General features: G+C 47.2%; 1 protein-coding gene across 2 annotated transcripts in view; it reads right to left on the bottom strand.

The window, feature by feature from the left end:
• Nucleotides 1-251: 251 nt before the first annotated feature.
• The window catches only part of ttc7b (tetratricopeptide repeat domain 7B), a 62904-nt gene continuing 44619 nt past the window's right edge, over nucleotides 252-18536 (bottom strand). Inside the window, exons 16-20 of one of the 2 annotated variants that reach the window (XM_064927923.1) lie at nucleotides 17798-17914; nucleotides 17168-17265; nucleotides 11263-11403; nucleotides 8616-8818; nucleotides 252-3039 (exon numbers count right to left, since the gene is read on the bottom strand). In XM_064927923.1, the coding sequence (XP_064783995.1) occupies nucleotides 2818-3039; nucleotides 8616-8818; nucleotides 11263-11403; nucleotides 17168-17265; nucleotides 17798-17914 (781 nt within the window). In that variant the 3' untranslated portion in view covers nucleotides 252-2817. Of the gene's footprint in view, nucleotides 3040-8615; nucleotides 8819-11262; nucleotides 11404-14231; nucleotides 14315-17167; nucleotides 17266-17797; nucleotides 17915-18536 lie in introns of those variants that run through there. The other variant, XM_064927924.1, reaches the window with a different exon arrangement.

Below are 18536 nucleotides of genomic sequence, written 5' to 3'. Positions count from 1 at the left end.
GAACCTGGCTGCCACTAGATCCCCAAACACACACGTCCTACGTCTTCTTAGTCCAGCAACACACTACACCGAAGTCCTGGAAATGTCTCACGTCACTAGAGGTTACCGTAACAACAGGCCAAAGTAGTGTCTTGCTCTCTGATGTATTTCAAAGGGCAAGGGATTCTCAACATGGATGATGCACAAAAATGCAGTGTGTCAGATACAACCATACCGGATCACATTAGTGTATATTACATTACGCCACTGTATTTATTCCAATCACTTTTTTATTGACATCATTATAGTTTGTCCAGTTGTATCATATATGTGCTATAGGACCAGACAGACAGACATGCTGTCTCAATGCTGCTGTTGGTTGGACCATATCAAACCAGAGGCCTGGGGCATACTGGCCATTCACAACGGGACATGCCATGCAGGCTCCTATTGTGGTTGCTAGGTAGATTCTGCATACAAAGAAGTACTACAGCAGACGAGAAACATTTACATATTTACCCTATAACTGAGCTGAAAACAGTCAGCTCCTCTCCGCTGTGTACTTCGAGTACAATCTACTCAAAGAAGCATATTGCAGTGTTTGTGACGCCTCTAATGTCATTCACTGTAAAATATAATTTAAACGTCTAAAATAATGAACATCTAATAATTACCAGTCAGAAATAATAATAATCTGCACTTATAATCAAAGGTAATGTGAAAAAAAAGTCATTTGTTTTGGACAGAAAGAAACCATAGACAAGACATTAAGTGTTTTAGAATCACCGTTTTTGGCATTCACATCAGTGAGCTTGTGACCTATCTAACGGATTTAAGGTTACAGTAACTGAAATAACTACATTGGATGTAACCTAACGTAGCAGGCATAAAACACTTGCCTGAATGGGGTCCCCACATCCTGTTTCCAAGGGGAAACAGCTTAAGTTGAAGATACGATAAATCAGATGTTTCCGGTTATACCAACCCGCTGAGGGTGCGTCTGATGAAGTGCATCGAGGAGGAGCTCATTTCAAATGCAGTAGCATCACCTGTTTTTAAACTGTTGCATTTTGGGGTGCAGAGGAACAGCAAAAGGACACAACCTCACGACACACGTGTGTGAGGCCTTCCACACTCAGAGTGTGGGATATCATGTAAACTATAGGTTCACCATATAATATACATCTTTCAAGTGACAGTGTATAACTTCTAACATTTTTTTTTAGATGAACAAATAACGAAAAGCCTTTTGAACACGCAAATGTACAAACGCACATACAAACAGGTGCATATATACACACACACACACGCATACCGTACATACATACAAGCATTGTCAGGTTAAACAGTCAGCATCATTTGGGTTGAAAGCTACAACAATTCACCAGCACAGACATGGGGGGGGGGTCTGGTGATGGTATGTACCACTGTAGCCAGCCATTGTCCGCTGCATAGCACTACATTGTCCATGTCATCTGGAATGCAAACCTCTGCAACTCTGTCTGCCTGAAAGTCCCTCTGCACCCTCCTTCTCCTCTCCCATCGATCAACAGCCAGAGAAAACAGATGGATCAGTGAGTAGCCAGCCTGTACGGCTAACGCCCCCCCTCTCCCCACCATGTATACTGAACAAAAATATAAAATGCAACATACAACAACTTCAACGATTTTACAGTTACAGTTCACAGAGTTACAGTTCACACCTGTCAGGTGGATGGATTATCTTGGCAAAGGAGAAATCAGTCAATTGAAATAAATTCATTAGGACCTAATCTATGGATTTCACATGATTGGGCAGGGGCGCAGCCATGAGTGGGCTTGGGAGGGCATAGGCCCACCCACTTGGGAGCCAGGCCCAGCCGATCAGAAATAACTTTCCCATCAGCTGCCTAGATGCTGGTCTCAGATGATCCCACAGGTGAAGAAACCGGATGAGGAGGTCCTGGGCTGGCGTGGTTACACGTGGTCTATGGTTGTGAGGCCGGTTGGACGTACTGCCAAATTCTCTAAAACAACGTTGGAGGCGGCTTATGGTAGAGAAATGAACATTCAATTCTCTGGCAACACCTCTGGTGGACATTCCTGCAGTCAGCATGCCAATTGCACACTCCCTCAAAACTTGGAGACATCTGTGGCATTGTTATGTGACAAAACTGCACTTTGAGTGGCATTTTATTGTCCCCAGCACAAGGTGCACCTATGTAGCGAGCATGCTGTTTAATCAGCTTCTTGATATGCCACACCTGTCAAGTGGATGGACTTGGCAAAGGAGAAATGCTCAATAACAGGGATGTAAACAAATTTATGCACAACATTTGAGAGAAATAACCTTTTTGTGCATGTGGAAAATTTCCGGGATATTTCAGTTCATGAAACATGGGACCAACACTTTACATGTTGCGTTATATTTTTGCTCAGTGTAGATTAGATAAAGGCTGGAGTGCAGGAGTCATAGTCAGGCACAGCAAGGGGTTGTGGTATACGATACAGTGGTCACAGCAGAGACTAGGGGGCGGAGACAGCACATTGGTGTTGGCATGGCAACAACAGTTACATTGATGTACATTATTGGACCAGATAATCAGTGTTTGGATTTTTTGTCCATGGTCTCTCCCTCCAGCTCATCTAGCTAGGCCTATGAATGGCCTCAAGAGGAGAGAGGTAGTTGTCTAATCTCATTGGGATGAACGAGATGGGCCCGAGACATCACAGGGTGGTTGATGGTGGCGCTTCTGAGGAAGGTTTTTGGCACCTTCACACTGGGGGTGATAAAGCAGCTTGTGTGTGTGTGTGTGTGTGTGTGTGTGTGTGTGTGTGTGTGTGCCTCTCTCTCCCAGGTCAGAGTTGTCGTGGTATGATGGTGAAGGGGAGTATGGGGCTGGAGGCCTCTAGCTCCAGGGCAGTGAGGAAACACTCTGTAGCGGCAGCAGCATTGCCCTGAGCCTGCAGCACCTCCCCCAGGCTGTTCCACACGTCGTGGGCCGTCGAGTTCACCTGCACCGCATCCCGAAGGATCTTCTCTGCCAGGCTGTACCGCTGCAGCTGGTGCAGGATCAGACCCTAGGAGATGGGGAGAGAGAAGGAGTGAGTGACATAGTGAAGGAGTGAGAGAGAGGGGTGAACGATGTTCTCTGCCAGGCTGTACCGCTGCAGCTGGTGCAGGATCAGACCCTAGGAGATGGGGAGAGAGAAGGAGTGAGTGACATAGTGAAGGAGTGAGAGAGAGGGGTGAACGATGTTCTCTGCCAGGCTGTACCGCTGCAGCTGGTGCAGGATCAAACCCGAGGACAGAGGGAGAGTTAATACAGTCTGTAACACCGACTCAGAGAGGAGCGAGGAGTTTAAACCCTTCTGTTTATCACTGCCCAGCTGACTCCATCCTAGTGACACACACACGAGAGAAAGAGAACTGTACAATCACACACTCCATTTAGTCACATCCTACACTCATGTAATCTCATCCTTTCAATTAACTTATCAAAGCAGCCAGCCTTTAAAAACCAGGCTAAGTAACTGTTAATCTAACACAAAAGGTCAGCCGTTGTCGCTGCAGTAGACCGCTAAATCATTCACAGAGCAACCTTGAGGCTCAATCCCCAAGGCTCCATGGAGAGAAAAGGGCTCAAACGGACAGACACACAGAGAGAGAGAGAACGAGAGAGAAAGAGAAGAGAAAGGAAAGAGAGATTGGGAAGAGAGCGAGACAGGAAAATAGAGAGCGCGAGAGAGAGAAAGAGCAAGAGAGGAGAGAGCAGTCAGCACAGTTAGAGGCCAAGGAGAGCCATCTCCTACACCCTGTACCTCTCCACAGAACTCTGGCTGAATTACATAAAGAGGTGTGTGTGTGTGTGTGTGTGTATATGTGCCCCATGTCGCTCCCCTGAGTTGACAGGCTGTTGAGATGTGACAAGCCTGCTTATTGCGGAGACCAACGAAACAGCGCCAAAATAAATCCAAAATGAAAAAGCTCAGATACAGCAGAACTGACACAGAGTGATGTGTGGCTGTGGTCCCGGCCGCAGCAAGCTGCTCTGAGCTGCTACGCTGCTTAATTAGTCAAATGTGTGTGGGAAAGCAGGACTGGCACTGTAGCCAGAGACAGACACCCCTGGGACACGCCACAAGCCTAGATGGAGAGAGTGATATGGAGAGAAAAGGAAAGAGAATACAGAAATAGGAGAAGTCTGGACCCTGCCCTTCCTGCATTAACACCAACTCCATTTAAATTGAAGAGAGAGAGAGAGAGCGAGAGCGAGAGCGAGAGCGAGAGAGAGAGAATAAAGAAGGAGTAAAAGTCATTGCCCCTTTAACAGCATTAACTGTTAAAGTCGCTGGCTGCTGCGGCGCATCGTTGGCATCTTCTCAGTAGAAACAGTGATAACTACATCTAATAACTGTCCCACAGCATCGAAGAGCTGGCACACCACTGCTACCTGATCGATCAAGTAGTGGTTCGCAGCGAGTTAGCATTAGCAGAGAAACACTACCCGTATAATACCACCACCAAACTGGAAGACGTGCAGCGCCATCACTAGATAAGCCCGTCTAGGCCTATCAAAGAGCTCAGTAACACAGGCTAGTTGGGGGATACAGGATCTGTGCTACTGTTGTCGCAATACCAGAATTTTGACATCAATACCGATACCAGATTTAGTATCACGATACTCGCTACCATCACAATACTGGATACCAAAACGATACCAGGGCAAAAAAAAAAAGAAAGGGTTTTGGGCCAAGGTCACAGAATAGAACTTGATCAAGACAGAGTACCAGTCAAAAGTTTGGACACGCCTACTCATTCAAAGGTTTTTATTTATTGTTACTATTTTCTACATTGTCGAATAATAGTGAAAACATCAAAACTATGAAATAACCCATATGGAATCATGTAGTAACCAAAAAGATGTAGATTTTTAAATATATTTTATATTTGAGATTCTTCAAAGTAGCCACCCTTTGCCTTGACAGCTTTGCACACTCTTGGCATTCTCTCAACCAGCTTCATGAGGAAGTCACTTATTTTAAAATGGTACTGATCAATAACATTTGCATAGAATAAGCCATCTCTTCTTTTATAAACGTGTGTACTGTCTCTTCAAGACCCATGACGTCACAGTTCGAGGCACAAGCAAATATTATCTTGACTGGAAGAGATGTGAGGCGGGGGAGACGAAGTGAATGAAAAAGGTTTTTGGTCACAATCAGCTTTGAAATCAGCAATATTTTGCATTATAGTTTGCATATTATCCCAAACAAGGTACTAGGGTAGTGAATTGATGGAAATGTAGCCTACAAAGCTGGAAGCTACTGGTATCTTCTTGAATTTTATAGTGTTCCAGCCTGTAATGGACATTGTTTTGTTAACAGTAATTAACAGTTTTACCCTTTCTACATGCCGTGTTGCATTATTGATGTGTGTTAACTTTTGTGCAGCATAAGTGATGATGCAGACCAGACTCCCAGTGAGTGCATTGGCTTCTCAGGACAGGCTACAGCTGGCAATGAGTAAGTGGAGCAGGCACGGTGGAGACACGGAGGAGGCACGGAGACGGCACGGTGGAGACACGGACCAGGCACGGTGGACCCACGGACCAGGCACGGTGGACCCACGGACCAGGCACGGTGGACCCACGGAGGAGGCACGGTGGAGACACGGAGGGGACACGGTGGAGACACGGAGGGGACACGGAGGGGACACGGAGGAGGCACGGAGGAGGCACGGAGCAGGCACGGTGGACCCACGGAGCAGGCACGGTGGACCCACGGAGCAGGCACGGTGGACCCACGGAGCAGGCACGGTGGACCCACGGAGCAGGCACGGTGGACCCACGGAGCAGGCACGGTGGACCCACGGAGCAGGCACGGTGGACCCACGGAGCAGGCACGGTGGACCCACGGAGCAGGCACGGTGGACCCACGGAGCAGGCACGGAGACGACACGGCGCGGACGCACGGAGACGACACGGCGTGGACGCACGGAGACGACACGGCGTGGACGCACGGAGACGACACGGCGTGGACGACACGGCGGAGACACGGTGGACGCACGGAGCAGGCACGGTGGACGCACGGAGGCGTTGTAAAAAATAAAATTAAAATAAACATTTGAACCGTTTTTCATGTTCTAGTATCGAAAAAGAACAGAAATGTTGGTGTACGGTGCAACATTTGAACCGTTTTCTGTGTTACCACACGGACAGACACAGTAGATCCAAGGACAGTATGGTCGTAGCCAGTCCGGAGAGGAAATGAATAGCTCATGAAAAGTGGAGGGAAGATTTGAGGGATGAAATGTGGAGAGGAATCTATAAGCCTGATTCTTGGATCCAGTCTAGAAGTCACAGCTGTATCAGCAGGACCCCTCCCTCCCTTCAGTTCTTTCTTGTGCTCTCTTGCTCCATCCCTCGCAGCGTCTCTCTCTCGCTCTCTTTCCGTTTGCCAGTCAGAGTGGTGGAGTGAAGCACAGCCCTCCACAAACTGGCCTGTCAAGGCAGAGGGATGGAAAGAGTGGTGGATGGAGGGAGAGGAGTATAAAGAGTGTATAAATCGTGCCAAACAGTGTGCAATACCCATTATCACGTTGCTTTATCAGCTCTGACAGACTGACAAACATTGTGCATCCCAGACGCTACACCAACGCGACACACGGTGAAACAATCACACCACCCAGCAGCCAAACACCATGCACCCAACGTCATCCATCACACCACCACAACAAACTATTCCAGTCACCATCACACCAAACTATTCCAGTCACCATCCCAACGCAAACTATTCCAGTCACCATCCCAACGCAAACTATTCCAGTCACCATCCCAACGCAAACTATTCCAGTCACCATCCCAACGCAAACTATTCCAGTCACCATCCCAACGCAAACTATTCCAGTCACCATCCCAACGCAGACTATTCCAGTCACCATCCCAACGCAAACTATTCCAGTCACCATCCCAACGCAAACTATTCCAGTCACCATCCCAACGCAAACTATTCCAGTCACCATCCCAACGCAAACTATTCCGGTCACCATCCCAACGCAAACTATTCCGGTCACCATCCCAACGCAAACTATTCCAGTCACCATCCCAACGCAAACTATTCCAGTCACCATCCCAACACAAACTATTCCAGTCACCATCCCAACACAAACTATTCCAGTCACCATCCCAACACAAACTATTCCAGTCACCATCACACCACAAACTACAGTCAGAGGGACAAGGCTCCACTATTCAGCTCAGTAAGGGATGTGTGTCCCCACTACGGCAGCAGTCAGGACTGCTCTCCTGTTTCTCTAGAAGAAAGAGGCTCATTTATAATTCAACAGGCGTTGGAAGGAGGTTTCCATCCAGTGATTAGCTTAGCTTGGTGTAGAAGACAAAATAAGGCATTTAAAACAGACTCACGCACGGACACACACAATATTAGATTTCATTTTTCAGCAGGATACAGGAACACGGCCTTTCTACTAGAACACAGTCAAAGCAGAGACTTTGAACTAGGAAATCGAACACAGAGAGAGAAGAGTTATCAGCAGAGAACACAAATCAGGTCATGGGGAATAAGGACTATTTCCTTTAGTCAGTCAGCCAATAAAGCTGCTCTTCTCTTTGCTGCTAGAGGACAAATCCTGTTCCTGTCTCAGCACCATCTCATCCTAGAGATGCAAGGACACAGATCTGCACGCGCGCACAGTTGGGTGAACAGGCCCACACAATAAGACAGTTCTCCACTACAGCCTCAGGCATTATCCCATTCTAGCTAGACTGTTTACAGTCACAACACAGTAGAAAAGCTCTAAACTTCTCACTTTTGCGCCAAACTGTACAGTATACGAGAGAGAGAAAGAGCAAGAAAGAGTGCGAGAAAGAAATAGCGAGGGAGAAAGAGAGAGAGTGAAAGAGAAAGAAAGTGAGAGAGAGAAAGAAAGTGTGAGAGAGAAAGAGTGAGAGCGTGTAAAAAGAACAGATTGGACAATCCCCCTGCTTGAGGTGCTGACACAGCACAATGTGGTGGGTTCTTCTGGGTTTATTCTGCATTCACCACCAACCAATCACAAGCTCCCATTTTCAATTTCCATAATTGGGTTTTTACTATGAGCTCATCAGATAGAGAGATGCTGTGTCTCTTGTTCTTGTTCTCTCTCGGTATCTCTCCCCTTCTCCTCCAAAAGGCCCTTTTCATTAGGCTCAATGCAGCCTTTTCATCCCAAAAGTGTCTCGTTTGTAATAAACAGAACGAAAAGCTAATCTGCTAACAGCATGAGTCAGACCTGCAGTCTCTCCATTCAAAGTGATGAGCAAGCAGCATGGAGGTTTACAGAGTGACAGTAACAATGGTCTTCCCCCCTCGGTCTGCACCACTTGACTATGACCTGAGAGAGCGACTCTATGGGAGGCACTATGGAAATGGGACTGGGAGGCCCATAAGAGTGACAGAATGTCAGCTGTCAGACTGCATGGTTGACGTGGCAGTAGTAGGGAAGACGAGAGAGAGAGGGAGAACAGAACAGATGTGAACAGAGGGATGTAGAGGTTCAGGACTCACCGGTCTCTGCATCCTCTTGACGTGGGTGGGGCTGATGATGGAGAGAGATAGCGAGAGACAGAGAAGAGGGGAACAGAAGAGACACTCACCAGTCTCTGCATGGTCTTGACGTGGGTGGGGCTGATGGAGAGGGCCTCCTCGTACCAGCGTTTGGCCTCGTCCACGTTGCCCCGCAGCTCAGCCACCTGGCCCCGCATAAACAGCACGTTGTGGGACATGGGGAACAGGTTGGCAGCCTCCTGGGTGCAGGCCGTCGCCTCCGCAGGCTTGCCCATGCCAATGTACACCTCCGCTAGAAAGAGATAGGAGAGAGAGTAGATAGGGGAGAGGAGGACCGTGAGGTGACACACTGACACAAATAACTAGGACATACACTGACTGACTAACAGAAACCGTTTCAGACAGACACTTCCTATGGTAATGGGAGGTGCAGCAGACCAGAGGGGTGATAGCAGTCTTTTGACTTAATGATTTCATCAAGAGGAAATGAGAGCTTCTAGCAGGTGGCAGCCAGCCTGATTTCTCTCTCACACACACACACACACACACACACCTTATTGCTTTGTAAATAAGGGTTTAAAGTAAAGCCCATAGATCACATACAGACAGAGACTTGAAAGTGAGTTTTCCAAAAGCAATAAAACAGACTTACATCCAAATATCATATCATGTCTCCTATTTGTCTTCCTTTTGGGTGGAATAGCTGAAAAACTATAATAATAATTATGAGCAAACATGACCTTACAGTGGCACTGATGTGTGTGTGTGCGAGTCTGATTGTGTGAAACTGTCCGTGTTTCCGTATTTGTATGGATGTGTGTGTCCGTGTATGGCCGTGTCCGTGTATGGCCGTGTCTGCCCGTGTATGGCCGTGTATGGCCGTGTCTGCCCGTGTATGGCCGTGTCTGCCCGTGTATGGCCGTGTCTGCCCGTGTATGGCCGTGTCTGCCCGTGTCTGTCCGTGTATGGCCGTGTCCGTGTGTGTCCGTGTATGGCCGTGTCCGTGTGTGTCCGTGTATGGCCGTGTCCGTGTGTGTCCGTGTATGGCCGTGTCCGTGTGTGTCCGTGTATGGCCGTGTCCGTGTGTGTCCGTGTATGGCCGTGTCCGTGTATGTCCGTGTATGGCCGTGTATGTCCGTGTATGGCCGTGTCCGTGTATGGCTGTGTCCGTGTGTGTCCGTGTGTGTCCGTGTGTGTCCGTGTGTGTCCGTGTGTGTCCGTGTGTGTCCGTCCGTGTCCGTGTGTGTCCGTGTCCGTGTATGTCCGTGTCCGTGTATGTCCGTGTCCGTGTATGTCCGTGTCTGTGTGTCTGTCCGTGTCTGTGTGTCTGTCCCTGTATGGCTGTGTCCGTGTATGTCCGTGTATGGCTGTGTCCGTGTATGTCCGTGTATGGCTGTGTCCGTGTGTGTCCGTGTGTGTCCGTCTCCAGGCAGGCTGTTCTCTGAGCAGCCAGCTAAGCCTCCAGTGCTGTCCTCATTTGTTGGTCCCAGAGAAAGGAGGTTATATCCAGGACACCATCCCCCATCTCTCCATTCTCTGGCATTTTGGAAAATCTTCATGGAGCGCCACAGCCCTGCTCACCCTCCAGCAGCGCGTGTGTGTGTGGATGAGACTGTTTGGGGTTGGTTCACAAAGCCTCAGTAGCACTACTAGATAGGCAAGCAGTAGCAGCTGGCTGAGGGAGGGAGGGGACCTTGCTCTGCTCTGGCCTCCGCTTCTGGCATTTCAACGCTCTGCAGTGAGAACAGGAGCGGATTTATCTCCCTGCACCCCCTTCCTTCTCGTCTTCTCTCTACTTGCCTTCTCCCCATTTTTCTCTATCCTCTCTCTAACTTCCCCTTCTTTCTCTCACCCCATTTCCTTCTCTCAATGCCCCCATCCATCCTTATATCACCCTTTCAGAGCTGATTCAAAGAGAGGCAGTTTTATTGGGAGGTGACGTCCCCTTGGTTTTCTTATCAGTGTGAGTATCTAAGTATCTAAGGATGGCGATAAGGATAATGACCACATAAAGCAGTCAGTGTGTGTGTGTGTGTGTGTGTGTGTGTGTGTGTTCTTTCCCACCCATCGCAGGAGGACTGCAAATGAAAGGCAGCAGCAACAGTCCAGGAGGCCCTGCCTGGGATATGTTAACGCTTAACAGTCAGACCACCTCACAGGAACATATCGATTCCATTAAGCTGCTGTCTGCTACCCCACCTCCCCTGAGTCAATGGATTACCACTCCCACACACACCCTGCCAATCACTAACACCATACACATGCATGAACACAAGTGCACACGCACACAACACACAACTCCAGGATATCATTCTGGATAATGGATATCATTTTTGGTGCATATAATTAATGAGAGTAGGATAAGGGTATAATACAATAACAGCAGGATAGTACAGCAGCATTATACTAACTCCCCTCTGGCTGTCCAGCCTGTGTGTTACTGACAGAGGTGTAGTGACTCAGTGTACTACCATAGCTGTGTGTTATAGTGTACTACCATAGCTGTGTGTTATAGTGTACTACCATAGCTGTGTGTTATAGTGTACTACCATAGCTGTGTGTTATAGTGTACTACCATAGCTGTGTGTTATAGTGTACTACCATAGCTGTGTGTTATAGTGTACTACCATAGCTGTGTGTTATAGTGTACTACCATAGCTGTGTGTTATAGTGTACTACCATAGCTGTGTGTTATAGTGTACTACCATAGCTGTGTGTTATAGTGTACTATCATACCTGCGTGGAGCCAGATCTGAGCCAGAGTCATCCAGGGGTGTAGGGGTCCATGTTTGGGGGCACTGCTCTGCATGGAGGAGGCCACCTCTGACAGGGCCTGTTCCACCCGCGACGCCGCCATGGATGTGGCGTGGACCGAGCCTGCAGATAGAGGGGGAGGAGGAGAGGACGACAGGGGAGAAGAGGGGGTAAGCACAGCAGCACCAGCACCTCCTCATGGTAAAAGGATGCAACTTTAGGCTAATGTTACTCCACTCATTCTGCATCCATCGTTCAGGACATTAGCTGCACAAAACTTCACACACAGATGGCTTCATGCCTTCACAAAAAGCTTCATGTTATATAGGCTACTAGTGACAGGCAGCGTTACTAAGTCAGCAGCTATTAACTGTCGATTATCCTTGCAAACCACTGATTCACATATCCAGACATATAGACATACAATAACCTGGCTGTAGCTGTACAAACTAGGCCAACTGATTTGGGACTGGAGTTGGTGGAAAATACTATTTGGAGTGGATACTACTTTCCCCGGCTCTAAAGAGAGAGAGAGAGCTTTCATTATTGGCCTTAAAGAGCTTTAGATTAAAGCACAAATGGTCCCTATCTTCAAATCCTGTCAAGAAGATCTAGTGAAAGCACCGGGGCAAAGAAAAGTCCTGTGATGAATTTAGGGGGGAGAGAAAATATCCCTGGCAATAGAGAGATGTTTTTGATAAGGTCTTGCGAGTTGGGAGGAGAGATTTGATTTGTGTTTAAGCTGAAATGCTGCTAAGAGGATTTAGTGAAATGGGAATAGGAATCAGTCTCTGGGTTCTCAATCTGCATGGCAGGCTTTTGGTGAGGCACACACGGCCACTTCACTCTCACACACACAGCACACACACTTTCTGCATACTGGAGCTCAGTGACTCTTACGCTATAGACCCTTTAACAACCAGTAGCATCCATCTATGGTCCACATGAATGCTTTAACATGTACTCTTCTCCTCAACACACATCACTCACCATTACTACCGACTGGCCATAAAACACAACACCGACTCCTTTTATTGCCTCAACACACGAGTGATGAACACAATCCATCACACATATACCGTCCTATATGGTTATAGCTCTATGATCTGAACACAATAGCTCCTCTAAGAAGTCTCTCTCCTACAACTACACATTCTCATCCTTCACTCTGTCTCTCTGAACACCCACACCACAGGATTACAGGCAGGCAGGCAGCATTTCGCGTCAAACTGCTTCACTCTTCTCTCTCCTCATATCAGAAAAATAACATGTTTGCTTTCTCTCTGGCTCCCTGGTTATTGACTGAAGCGACAGTCACACAGTATGCACCTACAAACCCTGTCAGTGTCCCAAATTGCATCCTATTCCATATATAGCGCACTACTTTTGATCAGAGCCCTATGTACCCTGGTCAAAAGTAGTGCACTGTAAAGGGAATAGGATGCCATTTGGGACTCAGGGCCTGAGATCGATACTCTTCCCTCCCTCACAGCAGCACTAAGCCTACAGAGCCCCAGTCTCAGCCCTAGCACCCACATTTAGCATGCAGACCGGAGATACCGGCTCTGTTCAAAAGTAGTGCACTATATATGGAATAGGGTGCCATTTGGGATGCATCCAGCATCAACCATGGAACTACACAGCCACGTCAGCCAAATTGAGCATATTGGCAAGGTCTGAAGGGCTTTGCCTGTTCTAGTCATTCTATTTCTATGGACACACCAACTTGATATGGCTGAAGAAGGTTGATCGCAGAAGGAAGGAACACCCGGTTGAGTGGAGGGATTGATTGTTTTAAAAGGTCCCTGGATAGATGGAGAAAGAGCACCAGGAGCTGTACCATCAAGACAGACAGCTGTGTCACCAAGCAGGCTGTAGATACTTGTTTTATCCAATGAAGTCAATTAAATGGCACCCACTGCAGGTGAAAGGGTCAAATTAAGCCTGGATTAAACTGGTGTAATCTTAACCTGGATGAGTGAAAATGGTAATCCATGCAGTTAGGAAAAAGTACACAAACACTCTCTCACACGCACACACACAGCGGCCTAAAAGGGTAGCCAAAAGTGCCTTCATGCAAGGTACAAAGCGCAAGGCACTAATGGAGAGCGATGTGGAGGGTGGGTTGTCAGTTCACAGCAGCACAGAAAGAATCTACATGTTCTTAAAGAAACAGTATCCATTTCACTGGGGCATGAGAGGACAGAGCTGCTTCCTCCTCATCCATTCCCCTTTCTTGTTTTGTTTCTCGTGAAGTCCAAGAGAATGTCAAAGAACACCGGGCTGGACGTATGACAAGAGTGTGGCCTGTGTGTGTTCGCTGTCAGGGAAGCTTAAATGAAACCTATTAATAGTCTGTGAAAGCCTAGAGGCCCAGCAGTGAAACTAACTGGTCTCTACAACACAACAGTCAGTCATGGACAACATAGTCCATAGCTCTTTAACTAAACACAAATAAAATTACAAATGAAAAAACAAAAACACCGCTAGCCCGTCTGGGATTGGTCTGGCTAATGAGCTCTGTATTGTATGGTGGAGGGAGCCCATACGATAAGGCTGTGTGTCTGGTGGATAGAATAGAGCAGCCAGCCAGGGGAAATGATACTGCCTCTTTAATTATGGAGCTGCCTACTCCATAGCTGGCCCACCGAGTCAGGAAGCTCAGTGAGCTAATTGTTTAGCTGTAGCACAAAGGGCCTGAGGACAAAAATGAATAAATGAAACAAAACAAAACAGAAAATAAGGTGAGCTAGCGAATAGCGGCCGGACAGCCTCCGGTATGGTCCACACGTGGTGGATGACTGACTGACTTTAGGAGCACAGACAGACAGAGGGACAGGCAGGTGGGTTGGTGGTGACGGATGGATACATTGACTGTGGAGGAAAAGAAGAATCAGGCCAAGGCCAGGAGACGTGAAACATCAGTCCAGCGTCAGTGGGAGAGAGGGAGCGGAGGGAGAAAAGCGCTACTTACAAACTGAAAACATGGAGTAAAAACCATGATACTGATGAAAGTTAGCATCTGGAGGGCTGCCTTTAAAATAACAAATCAACACACAACAAAGAACAAAGATTACTTAAAATAGAAAATTAATTAAAGAGGGAAAATTAAAGAGATACAGCTAGGAGAAAACTTCAAAATCACTTCCACTCAACAACAAAACTGAAGTATACTTAACAGAAACATTTCAAAAAGACACTAACATTAGTGACTGCTGAAGTTATTTATGCTAAGGTAGTGTCAGTGAAAATGGATCCACACAATGATTCACTATCAATGTGTCAATCCAATCCATCCTGAACTGCTTCACCCCTGCACGTTTTTGGTGGTTGCTATTGCCACCAGTGCAAGCTTTTCTTCCTTAAAATCACCTTGATCACGTTCCTTATTTAAACATCAAACATGCATTGTGACGGGCAAACACAAAAACCTTGGACCTCTATTGCAGGTGTAAATACACTGTGGTTATTTGAAGTGCCTCAATCCAACCCTTTATCAAGCAGTAAAACATAAAATGGTACAATGGAAGGTGACGAGGGAAAGATAGTAGAACACCAAAGGACAAATGAACAGTGATGAATAGAAAGGGAAAGCCAGGGGACACAGAGAGCTAGATAGAGGAGAGAACATAACAGGAAGTACTGTGACGTGTGTGTGTATGTGTGGGTGTGGGTGTGGGTGGAGAGTGAGCGTGCTTGAGCGAGTGCGGGTGGGTTTTTACCTGTATTGCCGGTAGAGTGTACCTGTAGTACTAGTGCCTGACCAGAACCTCTCCTCACACTCTGTATCCTACACTTCCTCTGTTAACCCCAAAACATGCCAACTGAACTGTCATCTTGTTTGTCAGAGGTTGTTGTTTCTCAGGCAGATTAGGGACTTAACGTTGTCCACTCAGTGTCTCCGTGGCGATAGGACAGGATCCCGTTATGCCCACAGGACTGGACACACCCAACTCACTATTGGGCCGACCCAAATCATACTGTGCTGGCTGGCTATGATATGTTTTCACCTTGTCCTTTCCAGCATGGGTGTTTAGCATTGTTAAGGAACTATACATAGAACACACACCACACCACAGCCCAGAACACTGGTACACTACAACTACTGTATCTAGGGCTTAATCAGTGAAGTCACTTTCTAAATGGCACCCCATTACCTATAGTGCACTACACCAGAGTCAAAACTAGTGCACTATGTAGGGAAAAGGGTGCCATTTTGGACGAGTTAAAAAAAACGCACACTCAGCAAGCATGGTTGTGATTGGGCAGTGAGTCACGCACGCCACAACATGCCATTGGCCGCACGTGGTGCAGAGCAGCATTACTATTGGTGGACTCTCGTCGAGGGGTGTGGTCACAGAAAGCATGATGGCCGCCGGCCGGCTTCGGGGGGTGCAGAGGGGGGTCGGCCCTGGGGGGTGTGATGGGTGGAGGGAGGTGGGAGGGGCCGGCGTGAAAGAGAGGGGAAGAAGGGGAGGCGGGCTCGGACCCCGAGAGAGAGGAGGAGCCAGAGACTAGAAACAACAGAAAAGTAAAAGATGACACAGATATATATATAAAACACAGAACATATGAAGACTGCAGCCTTTCCTTAGCAACAGCTAACTGAAAGTAGAGAAAATGGCATAGCTGACTTAGAGAGACCTTTCGGTTGATCAGTCTGAGGAGTATTTCTGTCTTTGTGGGGAAAAACTCATTCTGATTGGCTGGGCCCCGCCCCTACCCAGTCATGTAAAATCCATAGATTAGGGCCTAATGAATTGACTTAAACTGAATGATTTCCTTATATATATAACTAACATTTTTTAAATTGTGGCATGTTGCGTTTATATTTTGTTTCAGTATACTCTGATACGGTATGGTGTAACACACAGATAAAAACCTTTATTGTGATAGGAAGGAAAAGCTGTTGGACATTGAACACTGCAATAAAAAACATGAATATTTAGAAAATGAAAGATGTTGATCAACGGTCACACACTTTGACAGGATGTAGTCTATAGGGTGTGTCTTCACACCTCTGACAGAGACGGAATGGGGAAATACAAGATGTGATGTTTAAAATGTCTGGACAGACTGCTTTAGTGTCGTTTTCTAGCTGCAATGACAAGAGACCTATATATTTTTTTCTTCTTTTCTTTTCTAGACTGCTGAGAAGGCTGGTGAGAAGAGTTATAGGAGGAAGGGCTCATTTTAATGGCTGGAATGGAATAAATCACATCGAACAAATGGAAACCACATGTTGAACTCCATTCCATCAATTCCATTCCAGCCATTACAAAGAGCCCATCCTCCTATAGCTCCTCCCACCAGCCTCCGCTGTTAGAATGGTATTCCTTGGCTGAATCTCCAACCCACCAATTCTACTGCTCTGATCACTCAGTAAAAGGCTGAGTGGTTGTTCGGAGGTTCAGCCCTTAACAGCAGCAGCTTGTAGTTTACTCCAGTATGGCCATAAACCCTGTAGCCATGGAGACAGCGAGCAATATACAGGTGTGGTTGTAGATACAGTAGTCATGTTGAGACAGAGACTTGGACAGGGATGTACAGTTACAGTAGTAGATTCATGTGAATATATGTAGCTGCTGCTAGAGAGGCTTTAACCTGCATGTCCCTGGGATTCATTTTAATACATTTTCATGACCTACAGGCATTTGAAGCTTTCTGCTTCCCTCATAATGGGATAGCGACCATGTTAAGTAGCCTGGTCACATATCTGTTTGTTCTCTTGCCAACTCCACTGCTGTCACTGTCAAGCCCCTGATGGCACAGACAGACACACACTCAGGCTACATGTTAAGTGTCCTGGGGTAAGCTAGTGTCCTGCTTTATAACTCCTCTCCATTTCTCTGTGGTTGCGAGGTAGTGGTAGTGAGGATAGACTTACCCGTCTCTGGATCACTGAAGTCAGGCAGCGTCATGGCATTGAGCGTCCTTCGGTCTGCTATGGCTCTGTCCAACAGGCTGCTCCCTCGACCTGAATCACTAGACACACACGAGAAAATAGGTAAAACACCAACTAGACAGCTACGCTTCCTGAAAACCCTCCCTGCCCATCTATCCTCTTAGCATGACTGCTGCGCAGGTTAAGAGCTGTGTTTTCTGTCTTTGGTAAGATTCACAGTTACTGCAATGGGATAGGTGATGAAACCGAGAGCAACGCTCCAAGTTTAGGAAGGAGTAAGGTACCAGGCAGCGGACTGGGTCTGCCTCTGCTACAAAGACTAATGCAAAATCCAGTTCATGAAACAGAAGGATGTACTGGATAGTCACGAATTTGGAGATTTCCCCTAGTCAAGTGTCACAGGGACAGTTAAACATTCGGATGTATTGGTCTGGGTGGATTACTGGTCCCTATCTGAACTCCTGCATCTTTCTACTCATTCTGTCATATCCAGGAAACCACAGCCACGAGCGAAAGGAGAGTGCATATTTTACTGCTATTTTCCATACACAGTTCCATTCAATCTAGTGGACAAAACATGTTGCCTGTGTAATGGGTACTACTATACTGTACCTGGGGTTGGTGAGGTTGTAACAGGACTTCCAGATCTGCAGCATGTGTTTGCAGGTGAGCAGAGCCTCCTCAGGTCCTCGACACAACGTCTCCAGCTTCACCTTGGTGAACAACAGGCTGTGGGGAGACACCCAGTTTGAGACACAGGATAACACACTCTAAAACACAGTTATCTACAGAGTGGACTCTCTGCTTCTCTCTATAATGATACAACTCCGATAAAAACGTTGTAGTAATACAGGTGGTGTGGAAGAAATGTAGTATTTTCCACCTAGCACCTAAGCTATGTGTACACAATGTTGTGAGGTTGCAGAGAGAGGAGAGCACCCTTCACCGCCTGCTACACACTCCATCGTCAATGAGTAGCATTAGAATTCTATCTCCAGGATGCCTGGGAGGAGATCTAGCAGAGGAGGGGTGCATTCACCAAGAGAAGAGAAGTGTAGCGTTTGATGAAAGCCTATGTGGACACTAATTCGCTCCCAGAGAGAGAGTAGTGTGAGAGTGAGACAATTCCATTGGGTTGGTGTGGTGGGGGGTGGTGGACAGTGCTGTGAATTAAGTTCCCATTTATAGACTCCTCCCCCCATCTCATCCACCCTTCTCTCCGAGGCGAACGCGTTCCTCCCAGTGCAGCACTGTGATATAAATACAACATGACCTTACCGTCAACTTTCCATCTCCTCCTCATCCCAACATACACACACCCCCCCAATTGGTTAAACAAAAAAATGAAAAT

This window comes from Oncorhynchus masou, chromosome 21 (assembly GCF_036934945.1).
Source record: "Oncorhynchus masou masou isolate Uvic2021 chromosome 21, UVic_Omas_1.1, whole genome shotgun sequence".
Lineage (NCBI taxonomy): Eukaryota > Metazoa > Chordata > Actinopteri > Salmoniformes > Salmonidae > Oncorhynchus > Oncorhynchus masou.
The sequence above is the reverse complement of the archived record's forward strand: the minus strand, read 5'-3'. Positions and strand labels throughout refer to the sequence as shown.